Genomic DNA, 16,896 nt, shown 5'->3' on the forward strand with positions numbered 1-16,896 from the left:
ATTTATTTATTTATTTATTTATCCTATCATTCCTACTAAATTTCGTGTCACCTTGCAGCTATTAAGTTATACCATATTAATTTTCAGACTTTAGCACCCACTTTCACTATGTATTCCTTAACACAGTCCCACTCTTCCTTAATTGCTTGATTACAACATCCTCCAATTAATGCTGTTAATTGTGCCATCTCCGCAAATTCAGACATCTTTATTCTCCGTTCTACTAATTCTGGTATTTTGGCAGATATCCAGTTTTTCACTACTGTAGTACAATTCTTGCTGCTGCGGTTGCATAAAGAAATACATTCCTATTGTTAAAACAAAACAAAATAAAAAATTCTTTCCAGTAGCACCTTAGAGACCAACTAAGTTTGTTCTTGGTATGAGCTTTCGTGTGCATGCACACTTCTTCAGATACACTGAAACGGAAGTCACCAGACCCTTAAATATAGTGAGGGAGTGGGGAGGGGTATTACTCAGAAGGGTGGTGGGAATGGGTGATCAGCTGATAGGTGTGGAAAACCTGCTGATGACTCTCAACAGCTGCAATTAGTCTTGCAGGGAAAGGCAAGGGGTGAGATGGCTAAAGATAGATTTGTCATGTATAATGAGATAAGAATCCAATGTCTTTGTTCAGACCAGGTTTCTCCATGGTTTTAAGTTTGGTGATTAGTTGCAATTCAGCCACTTCTCTTTCCAGTCTATTTCTGAAATTTCTCCTCGTGTATCATTGGCCGATATTGTTTCACCATCTTGCACCCCCGCCACATGTGGTACATCGTCTCCACTTCTGTTTTACATCTCCAACATAAATTTTATACATCTTTGATAGTTTAACTGGTGTGAGGTACCAGCGGTAAAACATTTTCATTATATTTTCCTTAATTGAGTGTTGTTCAATCGTTCAGTCGTGTCCGACTCTTCGTGACCCCATGGACCAGAACACGCCAGGCACGCCTATCCTTCACTGCCTCTCGCAGTTTGGCCAAACTCATGTTAGTAGCTTCAAGAACACTGTCCAACCATCTCATCTTCTGTCGTCCCCTTCTCCTTGTGCCCTCCATCTTTCCCAGCATCAGGGTCTTTTCTAGGGATTCTTCTCTTCTCATGAGGTGGCCAAAGTACTGGAGCCTCAACTTCAGGATCTGTCCTTCTAGTGAGTACTCAGGGCTGATTTCTTTGAGAATGGATAGGTTTGATCTTCTTGCAGTCCATGGGACTCTCAAGAGTCTCCTCCAGCACCATAATTCAAAAGCATCAATTCTACGGCGTTCAGCCTTCTTTATGGTCCAGCTCTCACTTCCGTACATTACTACTGGGAAAACCATAGCTTTAACTATACGGACCTCTGTCGGCAAGGTGACGTCTTTGCTTTTTAAGATGCTGTCTAGGTTTGTCATTGCTTTTCTCCCAAGAAGCAGGCGTCTTCTAATTTCGTGACTGCTGTCACCATCTGCAGTGATCATGGAACCCAAGAAAGTGAAATCTCTCAATTTGATCTGTTTTTCATCTGATTTGGTCAAACAGAAACAGACCATTCATCTTCTAAGGGTATCAGTGGAAGAGGTGGAAGCAGAAGAAATGGTGAAGATTGAGAGAGTGAAGGAGGGGGCTGAGAGGAAAGGTGTGAAGAGCAAGAGACAGAGCATTATGAATGGATGAATGGATGCACCGATCTTTAAAAAGAGTTATCTCAAAATATGTATTCCAGAGTATATTTTCCCCTTAATATGCAGAGTGTCAAATCTCTTGGATAGCTTCATTCCAATACATGTATTTGGCCAGAATTTTTTTGTATGGGAACTCATAAAAAATGCATTCCTCAAAATATCCTTATTTGGAACACTTTCCCAGACTGCATCTGATGGGTCAAAGAATAGGTGTAGCCACCAGCACAAAAATTAATCCTAGAGATGTCTACCTAGCAGACAACATGTTCAAAAGTAACAATTCTAACAAACTTAACAGGTACACTAGAGTAACTTCAGAGTGTACATTAATGGGCAGGGCAATCTATGCAGAACAGATAGGGCAATGTTATGTAAGCACAACACCTGCACATCCCAGAACAATAGAGGGATTATCACATCACTTTAAACATTACTACTACTAAAAAGAAAAGTAGCAATTGCTCTTGGTAGAGGCATTCCACGTATTACTGAAGTGCCGTGTCAGTCTGGAAACATAGAGAAGACCCTTAGAACCTGAAACATTCTGAACTCATTGTTCTCTTGCTGAACCTTCTGCTCTTTCATTTATGGATTAGACTCAGCCGCTTTCTGTCTGTACTGAAAGATGTCTTCCAGGATCAAGCAAGAAAGTGAAGGAGGGACAGCCACCTTGCTGTTATGATTGCATCCCATGCCCAGAGGGGAAGATTGCAAACCAGGATGGTAAGGGAAATAATCAGATTAAATGGATCCATTTGATTGAAAGGTGTAAGGATGGCTGAGGTTAAGTTTCAAAAGAAGATATAAGTTATTATGTATGTGTCCCTGCCTCTTGGTGGTCATTGTCCTTCAAATATTGGTAGTGGTATTAGTAGTAGTAGTAGTAGTAGTAGTAACAATAATTTGTATGCTGCCTATCTGACTGGGTTGTCCCAACAATTCTGAGCAGCTTCCAAAAAAAAAACCATCAACCACAGTAAAACATGAAACATTAAAAAGTTCCCTATATAGGGCTGCATTCAGGTGTCTTCTAAAAGTCAGATTGTTGTTTATTTCCTTGACACCTGACTGTGTTGTGGGCACAGGGTGGGCACAACTACCAAGAAGGTTCTGTCCCTGGTTTCCTGTAACCTCACATCTCGCAATGGGAGAACTGCCAAAAGGCTCTCAGAGCTTGATCTCAGTGTACAGGCTGAACAATACAGGATAAATATTTAGACAGATTGTTGGAATATGTTAATCAAATGAGAATAACAATCAATTGATAATGCAAGGTGGTATGTGGTTCAAATAATATCCAGAGGTGTCCTTGTCACTCCTTCCAACATAAACAAGCTGCACCCAAACTAGTGTGGTGATACATTCATATATAAGGAGGAAGGGCCCTGGCTGTGTCACTTATAGGACCACATCACTCTGAACCACATGATAGAATACAGGACAAGTGTTTTAATTTGAGCTGAGCTCTTTTCTTCTCAGACAGAAAGTAAACATTTCAGCAAGCTGGCGTGAAAGGAGCTAAAGACCATATCCTTATTTTTTCCAGATATGAATGACTGTAAGAAATGTCCAGACAAAGATTATCCAAGCAAGAACCGGGATGCATGTCTACCCAAGGATATCAGCTTCTTGTCTTATGAAGAACCTTTGGGCATCAGTTTAGCCTGTTGCTCTCTTTCCCTTTCCTTGATCACAGCTCTGGTTCTAGGTATATTTATAAAACACCACGACACACCCATTGTCATTGCAAACAACCGAAACCTCACCTATACTCTCCTCATCTCTCTCCTGCTCTGCTTCCTTTGTGCATTGCTCTTCATTGGCCGACCAGAGAAGGTCACATGCCTCCTCCGACAAACAGCTTTTGGCATCATCTTCTCAACCGCTGTTTCTTCTGTCCTGGCAAAAACCTTCACAGTGGTTTTGGCCTTCATGGCTACAAAACCAGAATCCAGGATGAGGAAATGGGTGGGGAAAGGACTAGGCCACTCCATTCTCCTTTCCTGCTCCATTGTTCAAGTGGGCATATGTACTGTGTGGCTGGCAACCTCTCCCCCATACCCAGATGTGGACATGCACTCAATGACAGAAGAAATTATACTAGAATGTAATGAAGGGTCTGTGACCATGTTTTACTGTGTCCTCATCTACATGAGCTGCCTGGCAACTGTAAGTTTTGCTGTGGCTTTTCCCGCTAGGAAGTTACCAGACAGTTTCAACGAAGCCAAGTTCATCACTTTCAGCATGTTGGTCTTCTGCAGTGTTTGGCTGTCCTTTATTCCTTCCTACCTGAGCACCAAGGGAAAATATATGGTAGCTGTGGAGATCTTCTCCATCTTGGCCTCCAGTGTTGGGTTGCTGGGTTGCATCTTTTCCCCTAAATGTTACATAATCATTCTGAGGCCTGAGCTGAACAACAGGGAACAGTTAATAAGGAAGAAAAATTAAAGAAATAATAAAGATTTATAGTCCTTTTATTACAGCATTATGTAATAACCTGAGCACCAAGGGGAAATATATGGTAGCTGTGGAGATCTTCTCTATCTTAGCCTCCGATGTTGGGTTACTGGGCTGCATCTTCATCCCCAAATGTTATATCATTATGGTGAGACCAGAGTTAAATAGCAGGGGACAGCTTATTAAAAGAAAGAATTAAAGCATGAACAAGTCTATTTGATGTAGCATATGATAGCTGGACTAAATCTTCTTGTATTCATTTCATCTTCTCAGAATTCCTCAGCCCAACAAAACTGTTCGCCACAGCCAATACAGCAGCCCATGTAGCTGGTCTGCCCAAAAAGCAGTCTGATTCAGGAAAACAGAATTCTGGTCTGGTGATTGCCAAGATGTGTTTAGTCTTCTTATGCTATGGTCACTTCCAGATTATTCTGAGAATGACCAAAAGGGTCAATTTTTATTTGGGAGCCTGTTTATCCATTAGTTCATAGATGATGTCCATGTACCTGCTGGAATCCTCCACCCCATCTACCACACAAAATCTTCCACCCCATCTACCACACAAAATACTGAGCGATGAATGGTCAATCAGAAGGTCACCAGTGCTTGAAAAATTTCCAGGATGTTTTAAATAATAAAATCTCAGAAAGTATTTGCAGTGATTCCCCAATAATGCTCGGTGTGTGTGTGTGTGAGAGAGAGAGACCTAAATTAAAGGTAAAACTAGGTGGCCTGAAGCTTTCCCACTTCTTGAAATATCAATTGACATGTTTAGAGAGATTTCAGTGAAATGGATAATTGGATTGAATTTGCAGGGAAACAAGCTGTCAGTCAGGCTAAGCCCTAACCTGAGTTTTGGTGTGCTATAGCTAACCCTCCATACCAATCCCTTTAGAGCACTTATATATTTAAGTGAGAGTACCATGGACTGCAAGAATATCAAACCTATCCATTCTTAAGGAAATCATCCCTGAGTGCTCACTGGAAGGACAGATCCTGAAGCTGAAGCACCAATACTTTGGCCACCTCATGAGAAGATAAGACTCCCTGGAAAAGACCCTGATGTTGGGAAAGAAAGCACAAGGAGAAGGGGTTGACAGAGGATCAGATGGTTGGACAGTGTTCTCGAAGCAACCAACATGAATCTGACCAAACTGTGGGAGGCAGTGGAAGACAGGAGTGCCTGGCGTGCTCTGGTCCATGGGATCACGAATAGTCAGAGAAGACTAAAAAATAACAACAAATTTAAGTGAAATTTGTACAAAATTGGGGAAAATATTAAGTAACATGAAACTTAATCTTAAATGCAAATTTAATGTGTATCTATTCTCTCTGCCCATTTTTTTTCCTGTGAGGAACAAAACTAAGCTGGCTGGGAAAATGCCTGTAGCTCAAGATGGAGCAGGTATAGAAGAGAATCTCTCACTTCAGTTGCCCATCAAGTTCCTGGATGTGTGGCTTGCACCACACAAGGGCTGAACACTGGGTGACTTCTAGGGAGAGGGGCTGGGTATTTCCCAACCTGAAAAGAATGTCATTACATCAGCATGGACAGGTGGAATGAGGAACTGGATCCTTATCCTAGGGCCATGCCAACCCCACCTTCTGCAGTAGTCAGTAAAGATTTGGACTGATTTCACCCAACTCTACTTTCTGTCTGAGTTATTTTCACTATTGTTACAGGGCCAGGGAATGTGCCTACCTGGATGATTCTATTTGATTCGTTAATCGGATCTATATAATTGGATGTAATTTGCAGGGAATTTACAGGGAAACAAGCTAAGTAGAAGCACCAACCTAAGCTAGAGAGAAATATACCAACAAGGAGACAGGCAGCTATGTGGGCATGAACCATAGCAGAGCCACCCTTCCAAGTTCATTCTTCTCTGAATTTGATGTTCTTTCCCATTCATAATAATGTTTAAGTATGAGGACTTCTGTACAAATACTTTGAATTTTTAATTAAAAGCTAAAGGTTGCATTTCAGCCTACTAAAGATATTCTTTTAAAGTTAACCATATTTTACAAGTCATGTAAAACATTGCAATAAAATACCACGGAGTTCAATGAAACTTAGTCACAAGTAACTCTTATGTGTAGGGTTGCAGTCATGCCACATGGCTGGTGTGAATCCAGGTCTGCTCAGCCATATTCCATGATGCTGACTACACCGTGCTACATTTTGGAGTCTCCATTGCTTACAAGGTCTTCTATTATGAGCTTCAAAGTTCTCATTTCACCCAAACACCACTGTTCCGTTATTATCGAATGAAAGGGAATTAAAAATAACAATTCTGAATATGTGACAAACACAGCAATTCAACAGGGAACCTCTAGCACTGAATAAATAACTACATTCTTCCTTGATTCTAAACAGGGCTACAATTAAATCTGCTGCTCCTCAAAAATCCCTGTGGATTTCCACTGGCAACATAACACAAAGGATACAACAACTTAACCAGAATTATTTAAATAGTGTCTGGGAGCAGCAAGTCTGATCTCGGATACTCCCAGATTGTGTCAGAAGAAGAAGAAGAAGAAGAAGAAGAAGAAGAAGAAGAAGAAGAAGAAGAAGAAGAAGAGTTTGGATTTGATATCCCGCTTTTCACTACCCGAAGGAGTCTCAAAGCTGCTAACATTCTCCTTTCCCCTCCTTCCCCACAACAAACACTCTGTGAGGTGAGTGGGGCTGAGAGACTTCAGAGAAGTGTGACTAGCCCAAGGTGACTAGCCCAGCAGCTGCATGTGGAGGAGCGGAGACGTGAACCCGGTTCCCCAGATTACAAGTCTACCGCTCTTAACCACTGCACCACACTGGAAAATAAACTACTATTTAAATGAGACAATTTTTATCTTGGAGAAACTAATTCTAGATTTGCCAGTGAAATCATGGTTTCTGTGTAGAACAACCAGTTGCCTTTGTATTGAGAATGGTGGTTTTAGTGGTCTTGCTGCTGGAACTGTTTTCTTACAAAGTATGTTGGGCTCACCTAGCAAAATGCAGGCTCCAAGGTCCACACCGTCCACTTCACACGTTCCATCAGCCAGGAGAGTTCCTCATTGGTGGCATTGTTTCCCATGGTGGTTTCATCTCCTCTCCAGCAACATTCACTCAGGAACCCCCACCAGCGCTGCCTGGAGAGCTTGTGTAAGAACTAAGCCACTCATTTATTACATCAAAGTAATGATCAAACCTAGAATAATAATGGCTGAGGCTGCAAATTTATACCGATTTACATTTGGGATAACCACTTTGGATTTCAGTGGGACATATGCTGATGTAGAAATCCATAGGAATCTCTTGTGAATTAAGAGAAAAGGGTTGAAGCTCCCTTTTTTGATAGGGAAATGAAATCAAAAGTATATATATTTGTGTGTCTGAGACAGCCCATTTCATATCCGACTTTGATAGACTTTATCAGAACAGGAGTGTTAGTGAGAATAAATTAAACAAAAAATACCTGTTCTGAAGCTGAATGCCCATATCGTTTCATTTTCTGACCTTAGGCTAAAGTTTCTTTCACAATGATGGTATATATTAAGAAGTATAGAATTCTCTGAATTACAACCACCATCACTGCCTCATGAATGCACGGGAGAGCTCCGAAACTTTGTAAATGTCAGGGAAAGACGTAGGTTTGTCAGGGAAAGGTCTAGATAACATTGATCTTAACAGATTGGAATTTCAATAGGGACAAATGTCAGGTTCTGCAGTTAGGCAGGTAATATCAGCTGCACAAATCTAAGATAGGGAACACCTGGCATGCCAGTAGCACATGTGAAAAGGATCAAGGAGTCTGCATCAACAGAAGTATAGTGCCCCGATCCAAAGAAGTAATAGAGCACCTCTCATCTGCCCTACTCCGACCACACCTGGAGTACTGTGTTCAGTTGTGTTCAGCAGAATTTAAGAAGGATTTTGACAAGCTGCAACGTGTGCAGAAGGGAGTGACACATGTGATCAAGTGACTGGAATCCAAACCTTTGGAGGAAAAGTTGAGGGGGTTGGGTATGTTTACCTATGAAAATGGAAGACTGAGGGGATGTAGGATAGACATTTTCAAATATCTTGATATGTAAACCATGTATCTGTTACAGACGTTCCTACTGATACAGTTTGCAACTCTCATTCTAGGGTGGTGCCTAAGATTTACCAGCACATCTTGGCCTTGGTATTTGCAGTGAAGGAGATCAACAAAGACCCTCAAATCCTACCCAACATCACCTTGGGCTTCCACTTATATGACAGCCATAACTATGCAAGGAGCACATATCTTGCCATACTACTGCTTTTATCCAGGGTGGAGAAATTAGTTCCTAACTATATATGTGATGTTGAAAATAATCTGGCTGGGATCATTGGAGGACTGGATTCTGAAATCTCCTTTTATGTGGCCACTGTTTTGGATATCTATAAGATTCCACAGGTAGGACACCCATGTACAATACCTCTATTAGTTTGCATAAAGAAAGAGGCTGAATTCTCAGCACCAATTCAGGGTGTATCACCAGTTCAGGGTGAGGATGAAATGGTGAGCAGAACCATGTACAGCACCCTCACCAGCCATTTTTGCATATGCAGCATTTTTTGCTTAGTGAGAAGTGTATCTGAATTTTATTGCAGGGGAAGCAGGGAAATTGCATACAGGTATGTGCCAGTGCAATAATTATTCCTCTTCATGACACCACAACCAACAAATGAATGTTGGGGGGGGGGGAAGGGCTTTCAAATTCAACACACTCTGGAGGTATGACAAATTGCAGATACAGTACAGTTCTGTGGGAGAACAGTAATAGTACAGAACAGCCGGTTCCACAGTGAAGTAAATGATCGTAAATGAATTCTGAGAAGTCTTGAAAACGAAGAGGAAGAAATGGCAGTTCTGCTGTGTTCATCATAAAGATGAAAGAAGCTCCAGAGAAGAAACGTTTATCTGACCCTCTGTTTAGAGTCAGATTGCCTAATTTTGCAAGTATGCAAAAGGTTTTTAAAAAAAAGATAAAATAGGAAGCATACCCCTCTCTGGTCAACAGAACAACTGTTTAAAAAGCATTAATCGCAATTTTCAGGCCATTTGCATGGCTGGTGGGTGGCAAAGGGCATATCTGACAAAGAAGATTCGCCACATAAATTATATGAATAGTTTGAAAGAACTTTGCAAATATTACTTTGTCTCTTCTCTTCCTCCATTCCCTCTTTAGCTCATTTATGGCTCTACTCCAGTGATGAATGATAAAAGCCCAGGGCTTCCCTTCTACCAGATGGCAGCCCCGGAAACCCTTCAGTATAAGGGAATTCTCTCTTTGCTTCTGCATTGCAGGTGGACGTGGATTGGAGTCATTGCAACAGACAATGACAATGGAGAAAGATTTGTGCAAACCATTTCCCCAATGTTTACCAAGAGTGGTGTCTGCTTTGCATTCCTAGAAAGAATCCCCAATTTTAGTTTTATTTCAGAAATTACTGGCATGTTAAATCAGGGGGCAATGATAAACCAGAAAATCTTTAGCAGCAAAGCTAATGTAGTGGTTGCCTCTGGAGAATCTTATTCCATGGCAACTTTTAGGTGGCTTTCATACCTATCAGAACATGAGGACATGACAAAGAATGTAGAAAGTAAAGTATGGATAATAACAGCCCAGGTTGAGTTTGCTTCATTTGTCTTTCAAAGGAACTGGGATTCAGGGTTCTTCAATGGTGCTATATCCTTTGAAATTCACTTCAGAAACCCACCAGGATTTCATCAGTATGTTGTTCACAGAAACCCTTTCAGCACAGATGGGGACGGTTTTATCAGGGACTTCTGGCAACAGGCCTTTGGATGTGTATTCCCAGATATCACTGCAGACAAGGTGGAGGGGAATATTTGCACAGGAGAAGAGAAGCTGGAGAGCCTTCCTGGATCACTTTTTGAAATGAGCATGACAAGCCACAGTTACAGCATCCACAGTGCTGTCTATGCCATGGCCCATGCTTTACATGCCACGTCCACATCCAAACTCAGGCACAGAGGAATGTCATACGGAAGGAGAGGGAAGAATCCGAAACAACAGTTTTGGCAGGTAAAGGTTGTACATCCTCAACAGAGAGAGCTCTGTTACTTCCTCATAATCAGAGTTGTGCCCAACATTGGCGGGGGCATGGTGAGTATATGACATCACAGTTGACCTATCACCCTCCGTCTTACCTTTGTGAAAGGGACACACTAAGGCGAATAAACTTCACCCTGCCATATCCCTGTGCTCCCTGGCGATCATCAGAAGGACCCACAAAGGTGAAGATAGGGTGTCTTTGCTCGGGCACAACCTTTGGAGGATCACAGTTTTATTTTGGAAATATCGGATGCCCCTCGGCACCCACCCCCCAGACGGCACCTCAGTTGAATATGTAGGGGTTCACAAAATGCTATCACCTCGGTCTTTCCTCTCAGAGTTCAAACATTTGGGCAGAGTTCAGAAATGAATGTATAATTCTGCTGATAGAGGAGAAGACACTGATATGATGGTATCCTAGATGATTCCCTGCATATTGTCATAGCTGTCAACCCTCCCTGCTGTTTCCCAATGCAATAATAAGGGAATTTCCCACAAAAAAAGGAAAAGGTTGACAGCTATGCATATTGTGCTGCTTGCAAATCTGGACTACGTAATGGCAGTATACTTCAGAGGAAAGGGAAATAATGGTTGTGTCATATTTTGAGTGAATACTGCCCTGTAATTGAGGAGAAAGCATTTGTATGAGAGAAGCTTTGCAGCACAATGAAAAGCCACTGCATTCACAAATAGGAAGCAGGGTCATAGTCAATAGAGAGGTTCGCCATTCTCTCTATCCCATATCCACCAAATCCTTCCTCAGAGCAGGTGGCTGCACAACACTGTGTCTCATGGAGAGGGAGAAAGGAAAAGATGGGAAATGGAGTGTGGGGAAGAAGGGCTGTAAGAAAGACTGAGAGAAAGGCATGTTTGTGAAAGATAATGGGTTGGCTCTCTCCATGCTTGGACCTGACTCCACTCACAGTTGCCTAAATCATGAATCACCATTTGCTGGATGCTCTGCACACAGGAAAAATGGTTGCTCAACCCTGTATTAGACTGTAGCCTTTTCTAAACACCTGTCTTTTCTGTTTTCGATCTAGCTCCATCACTTTCTGAGAAGTATCTCATTTAACAATACTGCAGGAGATGTGGTCTTCATCAACCAGAATGGAGAGGCAGCATCTAGCTTGGATATTGTCAATTGGATTATATTCACAAACCAAAGTTTGCATAGAGTGAAAGTTGGGAGGATAGATCCACAAGCTCCTCCAGACCAAAAATTCATCCTTGATGAAGATGCCATAACATGGCACAGTTGGTTTAACCAGGTAGGGCCACATTTTTATCTAATTCAGAAGAGATTCAGTATTCAAGAAGAAATAATTATCCACCTGACTATCTAATCACTGTCTTTTGTTTGTTTGTTTTTATTAAAAATTCATAAGATTTTCCAATTAAAAGCACAAATCATTACATGGTTAAGCTTTTCATACTCCCCCCTCTCCCACCGAGGGGAGCAAAATATCCAACCCCCCCCCCCTCTCACAGGAGTACATAAAACCATTCCACTTTTAACCTCATACTATACTTAAATCATTGCTTAAGCCCAACCCCTTTCCTGGGCCAGGTATTCATACTTCCCACAAATTCATCTTTTAAACTGACTTCCCCGAATCCCCCCCCCTGTTGACTTCAAAGTAACACATAATTCCCAGTTTTCCTCTCATCTTCCAAATCTAATTTAAACCACATTTCTTTCCTCCTTAACACTTTTATAAACATTGATATTCCACAATTAATTACTAACATTTTCTTTTCTACCTCAGCTTCATTGTACTTCTGCACTTTCCTAATTCCTCAGCCAATTTTTCCCCCTTCCCTCCTTTCGGCCTCAAAGAATTCAGATAATTTTTTTTTCTTTTTTAACATTTTCCATTGTCACAGTGTCCATGTCCATTTGTCAAAACGATATATAACTGAAATACCATATAATGAATCCAAACTTTTTAATCTACCCCACCCCAACCCTTTCAAACAAACTCACCTTGGGGAAGCTGACTGAAAACCAAAATAGTGAAATCTAGGTTGTCTCGCCCTAATCCCAACCCTTCATCTGAATGTGGGTCATTAGGCCCAAGTCAAATACCAGTTATTCTATGAAAAGGCCTGGATACAGGAGGGCAGGTTTTCTTTCAGCCAATCATGGCTTCTGCATACATTTCCCCTGCGCTAGGGGGTGTACATCTAAAATAAGCCAAAGGAATTGTTATTTCCTTATAAATATTAAATACTGGTTTTTGACTGAGTGAAATATGATGCATGAATTGATAACCCCCCCACCCCCGGATTTTGTCTTTCTTGCAAGAAAGGTGAAAAAATGAAGTGGTTGGGGAAAGGAGGCACAATAATACCAGAGGAAGAAACTGAGAACAGACAGGAGCAGATGCAGAAGACCATTCTTCTTCTTCTTTTTTAAAAAAAACTTTATTTCAACATTTAAGTGTCGCAAAACGAAACAAGAGAAAAAAAACCTGACAGTTCAAAACAAACAAACAACTTCTCCCTTTTTTAAGGGAAATTCCCTTTTCCTGAATACGATTCCTCGCAAGAAAATGGAAAAGTTGACAGCTATGAATATATATTCAATATATTCAAACAAACCTAAATAAAGGAAGAAGAACAAAAACAAAATAAACCTTCCCCCCTTCCCCCCCCCATCCCTCACACTTGCCTCTATCCATGTCCGATCTTATTTTACCTGCTGTACTATTTCTTATTGTTGCGTTGTTCACTATATTGTTTGTTTATTTATTTATTTATTTATTTATTTATTTATCCTATCATTCCTACTAAATTTCGTGTCACCTTGTGGCTATTAAGTTATACCATATCAATTTTCAGACTTTAGCACCCACTTTCACCATGTATTCCTTAACACAGTCCCACTCTTTCTTAATAGCTTGATTAGAACATCCTCCGATTAATGCTGTTAATTGTGCCATCTCCGCAAATTCAGACATCTTTATTCTCTGTTCTACTAGTTCTGGTATTTTGGCAGATTTCCAGTTTTTCACTAGTAAAATTCTGGCTGCCACAGTTGCATAAAGAAATACATTCCTATAGTTCATAGGGATATCATTCGAAACTAAACTTAATTTTAAAAAAACCTCTGGTTTCTTCAAGATTGAAATTCTAAATATCCTTTTAAGCTCCTCGTGTATCCTTGTGCAATATTGTTTCACCATCTTGCACCCCCACCACATGTGATACATCGTCGCCACTTCTGTTTCACATCTCCAACATAAATTTTATACATCTTTGATAGTTTAACTGGTGTGAGGTACCAGCGGTAAAACATTTTCATTATATTTTCCTTAATTTGAAGCCTTATTTGCCCCTACGGGTTCCTACAGTTGCACCCGGCGAGAAAACATGGAAGCAGAAAAGACACCTGAGGCTGCTGGCTTCAGAGAGAGAAAGATTTATTTTCTGCATGCAGAGGCACTTGCAGTGTTCAGACACCCAAGCAAGTACAAAAGCTAGTCAATTTTCAGACAGTTCTTATAGACAGTTCCCTGGTTCATCTTCCCACCCTAGGAATCTTGTCCTTGCCCATATAAGGAACATTTCCTGTTGTACATTTCCTTGTACATATAAGGCAAAAGGACATTTAGCCCTGAGTTGGTTCCTGTGCACTTCAGCAAGGCCATCCTATCTGTCTCTGACCTAGACAGTTCCTCTCTGTGCAAGGTTGACCTTCTACTGTTATCTCCAGATTCTTAGTCATAGCTTACATGGTAATATGCCAGAGTGCAATGCAGATCAAAGTTCACAGCAAAAAGAAAGATTTCATACAGAAAAGCCTCCAATCAAAAGAGTCTCTAACAGTACATTCAGGTAAATATATCCAGGTTAGCTAATTAACCCCTTCAAATTGAGTAGCACGCTGTGAAATTTATATCTGTTTTCCATCTGTTTTGGTCAAACAGAAACAGACCAATCATCTTATAAGGCTATCAGTGGAAGAGGTGGAAGCAGAAGAAGTGGTGAAGATTGAGAGAGTGAAGGAGGGGGCTGAGAGGAAAGGTGTGAAGAGCAAGAGACAGAGCATTATGAATGGATGAATGGATGCATCAATCTTTAAAAAGAGTTATCTCAAAATATGTATTCCAAAGTATATTTTCCCCTTTATATGCTGAGTGTCAAATCTCTTGGATAGCTTCATTCCAATTCATGTATTTGGCCAGAATTTTTTTGTATGGGAACTCACAAATAACGCATTCCTCAAAAAACCCTTATTTGGAACTCTTTCCCAGACTGCATCAAATGGGTCAAAGAATAGGTGTAGCCACCAGCACCAAAATTAATCCTAGAGATGTCTACCTAGCAGACAATATGTTCAGAAGTAACAATTCTAACAAACTTAACAGGTACACTAGAGTAACTTCAGAGTGTACATTAATGGGCAGGGCAATCTATGCAGAACAGATAGGGCAATGTTATGTAAGCACAACACCTGCACACCCCAGAACAATAGAGGGGTTATCACATCACTTTAAACATTACTACTACTAAAAAGAAAAGTAGCAATTGCTCTTGGTAGAGGCATTCCACGTATTACTGAAGTGCCGTGTCAGTTTGGAAACATAGAGAAGACCCTTAGAACCTGAAACATTCTGAACTCATTGTTCTCTTGCTGAACCTTCTGCTCTTTCATTTATGGATTAGACTCAGCCGCTTTCTGTCTGTACTGAAAGATGTCTTCCAGGATCAAGCAAGAAAGTGAAGGAGGGACAGCCACCTTGCTGTTATGATTGCATCCCATGCCCAGAGGGGAAGATTGCAAACCAGGATGGTAAGGAAAATAATCAGATTAAATGGATCCATTCGATTGAAAGGTGTAAGGATGGCTGAGGTTAAGTTTCAAAAGAAGACATAAGTTATTGTGTTGTTTCCCTGACTCTTGGTGGTCATTGTCCTTCAGATATTGGTATTGGTAGTAGTAGTAGTAGTAGTAGTAACAATAATTTGCATGCTGCCTATCTGACTGGGTTGTCCCAACAATTCTGAGCAGCTTCCAAAAAAATAAATAAAACATCAACCACAGTAAAACATGAAACATTAAAAAGTTCCCTATATAGGGCTGCATTCAGGTGTCTTCTAAAAGTCAGATTGTTGTTTATTTCCTTGACACCTGACTGTGTTGTGGGCACAGGGTGGGCACAACTACCATGAAGGTTCTGTCCCTGGTTGCCTGTAACCTCACATCTCGCAATGGGAGAACTGCCAAAAGGCTCTCAGAGCTGGATCTCAGTGTACAGGCTGAACAATGGGGGTATACAGGATAAATATTTAGACAGATTGTTGGAATATGTTAATCAAATGAGAATAACAATCAATTGAGAATAGCAAGGTGGTATGTGGTTCAAATAATATCCAGAGGTGTCCTTGTCACTCCTTCCAACTTAAAAAGCTGCACCCAAGCTAGCGTGGTGATACATTCATATATAAGGAGGAAGGGCCCTGGCTGTGTCACTTATAGGACCACATCACTCTGAACCACATGATAGAATACAGGACAAGTGTTTTAATTTGAGCAGAGCTCTTTTCTTCCCCAACAACTAGTCAACATTTCAGGAAGCTGACATGATATGAGCTAATGGTCATTTCCTTATTTTTTCCAGATATGAATGACTGTTATAAATGCCCAGACAAAGAATATCCAAGCAAGAACCGGGATGAATGTCTACCCAAGTATATCAGCTTCTTGTCATATGAAGAACCTTTGGGCATTAGTTTAGCCTGTTGCTCTCTTTCCCTTTTCTTGATCACAGCTCTGGTTCTAGGTACATTTATAAAACATCAAGACACACCCATTGTCATTGCAAACAACCGAAACCTCACCTACACTCTCCTCATCTCTCTCCTGCTCTGCTTCCTTTGTGCATTGCTCTTCATTGGCCGACCAGAGAAGGTCACGTGCCTCCTCCGACAAACAGCTTTTGGCATCATCTTCTCAACCGCTGTTTCTTGTGTCCTGGCAAAAACCTTCACAGTGGTTTTGGCCTTCATGGCTACAAAACCAGAATCCAGGATGAGGAAATGGGTGGGGAAAGGACTAGGCCACTCCATTCTCCTTTCCTGCTCCATTGTTCAAGTGGGCATATGTACTGTGTGGCTGGCAACCTCCCCTCCATACCCAGATGTGGACATGCAATCAGTGACAGAAGAAATTATACTAGAATGTAATGAGGGGTCTGTGACAATGTTTTACTGTGTCCTCATCTACATGAGCTGCCTGGCCACTGTAAGTTTTGTTGTGGCTTTCTTTGCCAGGAAGTTACCAGACAGTTTCAATGAAGCCAAGTTTATCACTTTCAGCATGTTGGTCTTCTGCAGTGTTTGGCTGTCCTTTATTCCTTCCTACCTGAGCACCAAGGGAAAATATATGGTAGCTGTGGAGATCTTCTCCATCTTAGCCTCCGGTGTTGGTTTGCTGTGTTGCATCTTTTCCCCTAAATGTTACATAATCATTCTGAGGCCTGAGCTGAACAACAGGGAGCAGTTAATAAGGATGAAAAATTAAAGAAATAATAAAGATTTATAGTCCTTTTATTACAGCAGTATGTTGCAAGCCCAAAGAGGCAATCCTCCACAAGGATATCAGCTGCCTACTCTGACTTCTCCTCATTTCCGCAGCAAGAAGCGCACCACTGGGTAGTCCCTCCCCACT

General features: G+C 41.1%; 2 protein-coding genes across 2 annotated transcripts; both read left to right on the plus strand.

Annotated features, from left to right (window-relative positions):
* Positions 1 to 3,216: 3,216 nt before the first annotated feature.
* LOC117058721 (vomeronasal type-2 receptor 26-like) lies at positions 3,217 to 4,106 on the plus strand (the record flags this gene model as incomplete). The annotated part of the gene is made up of 1 exon (XM_033170065.1): positions 3,217 to 4,106. A coding segment is annotated over exon 1 (888 nt), but the record flags the coding sequence as incomplete, so codon positions are not given.
* An 11,712-nt stretch (positions 4,107 to 15,818) lies between these two features.
* LOC117057461 (vomeronasal type-2 receptor 26-like) lies at positions 15,819 to 16,749 on the plus strand. The gene has a single exon (XM_033168308.1). It carries the CDS (start codon positions 15,823 to 15,825, stop codon positions 16,747 to 16,749), a length of 927 nt encoding a protein of 308 aa, XP_033024199.1. The 5' UTR covers positions 15,819 to 15,822.
* The last annotated feature ends 147 nt before the right edge of the window (positions 16,750 to 16,896 follow it).

Source organism: Lacerta agilis, chromosome 14 (genome assembly GCF_009819535.1).
Source record: "Lacerta agilis isolate rLacAgi1 chromosome 14, rLacAgi1.pri, whole genome shotgun sequence".
Lineage (NCBI taxonomy): Eukaryota > Metazoa > Chordata > Lepidosauria > Squamata > Lacertidae > Lacerta > Lacerta agilis.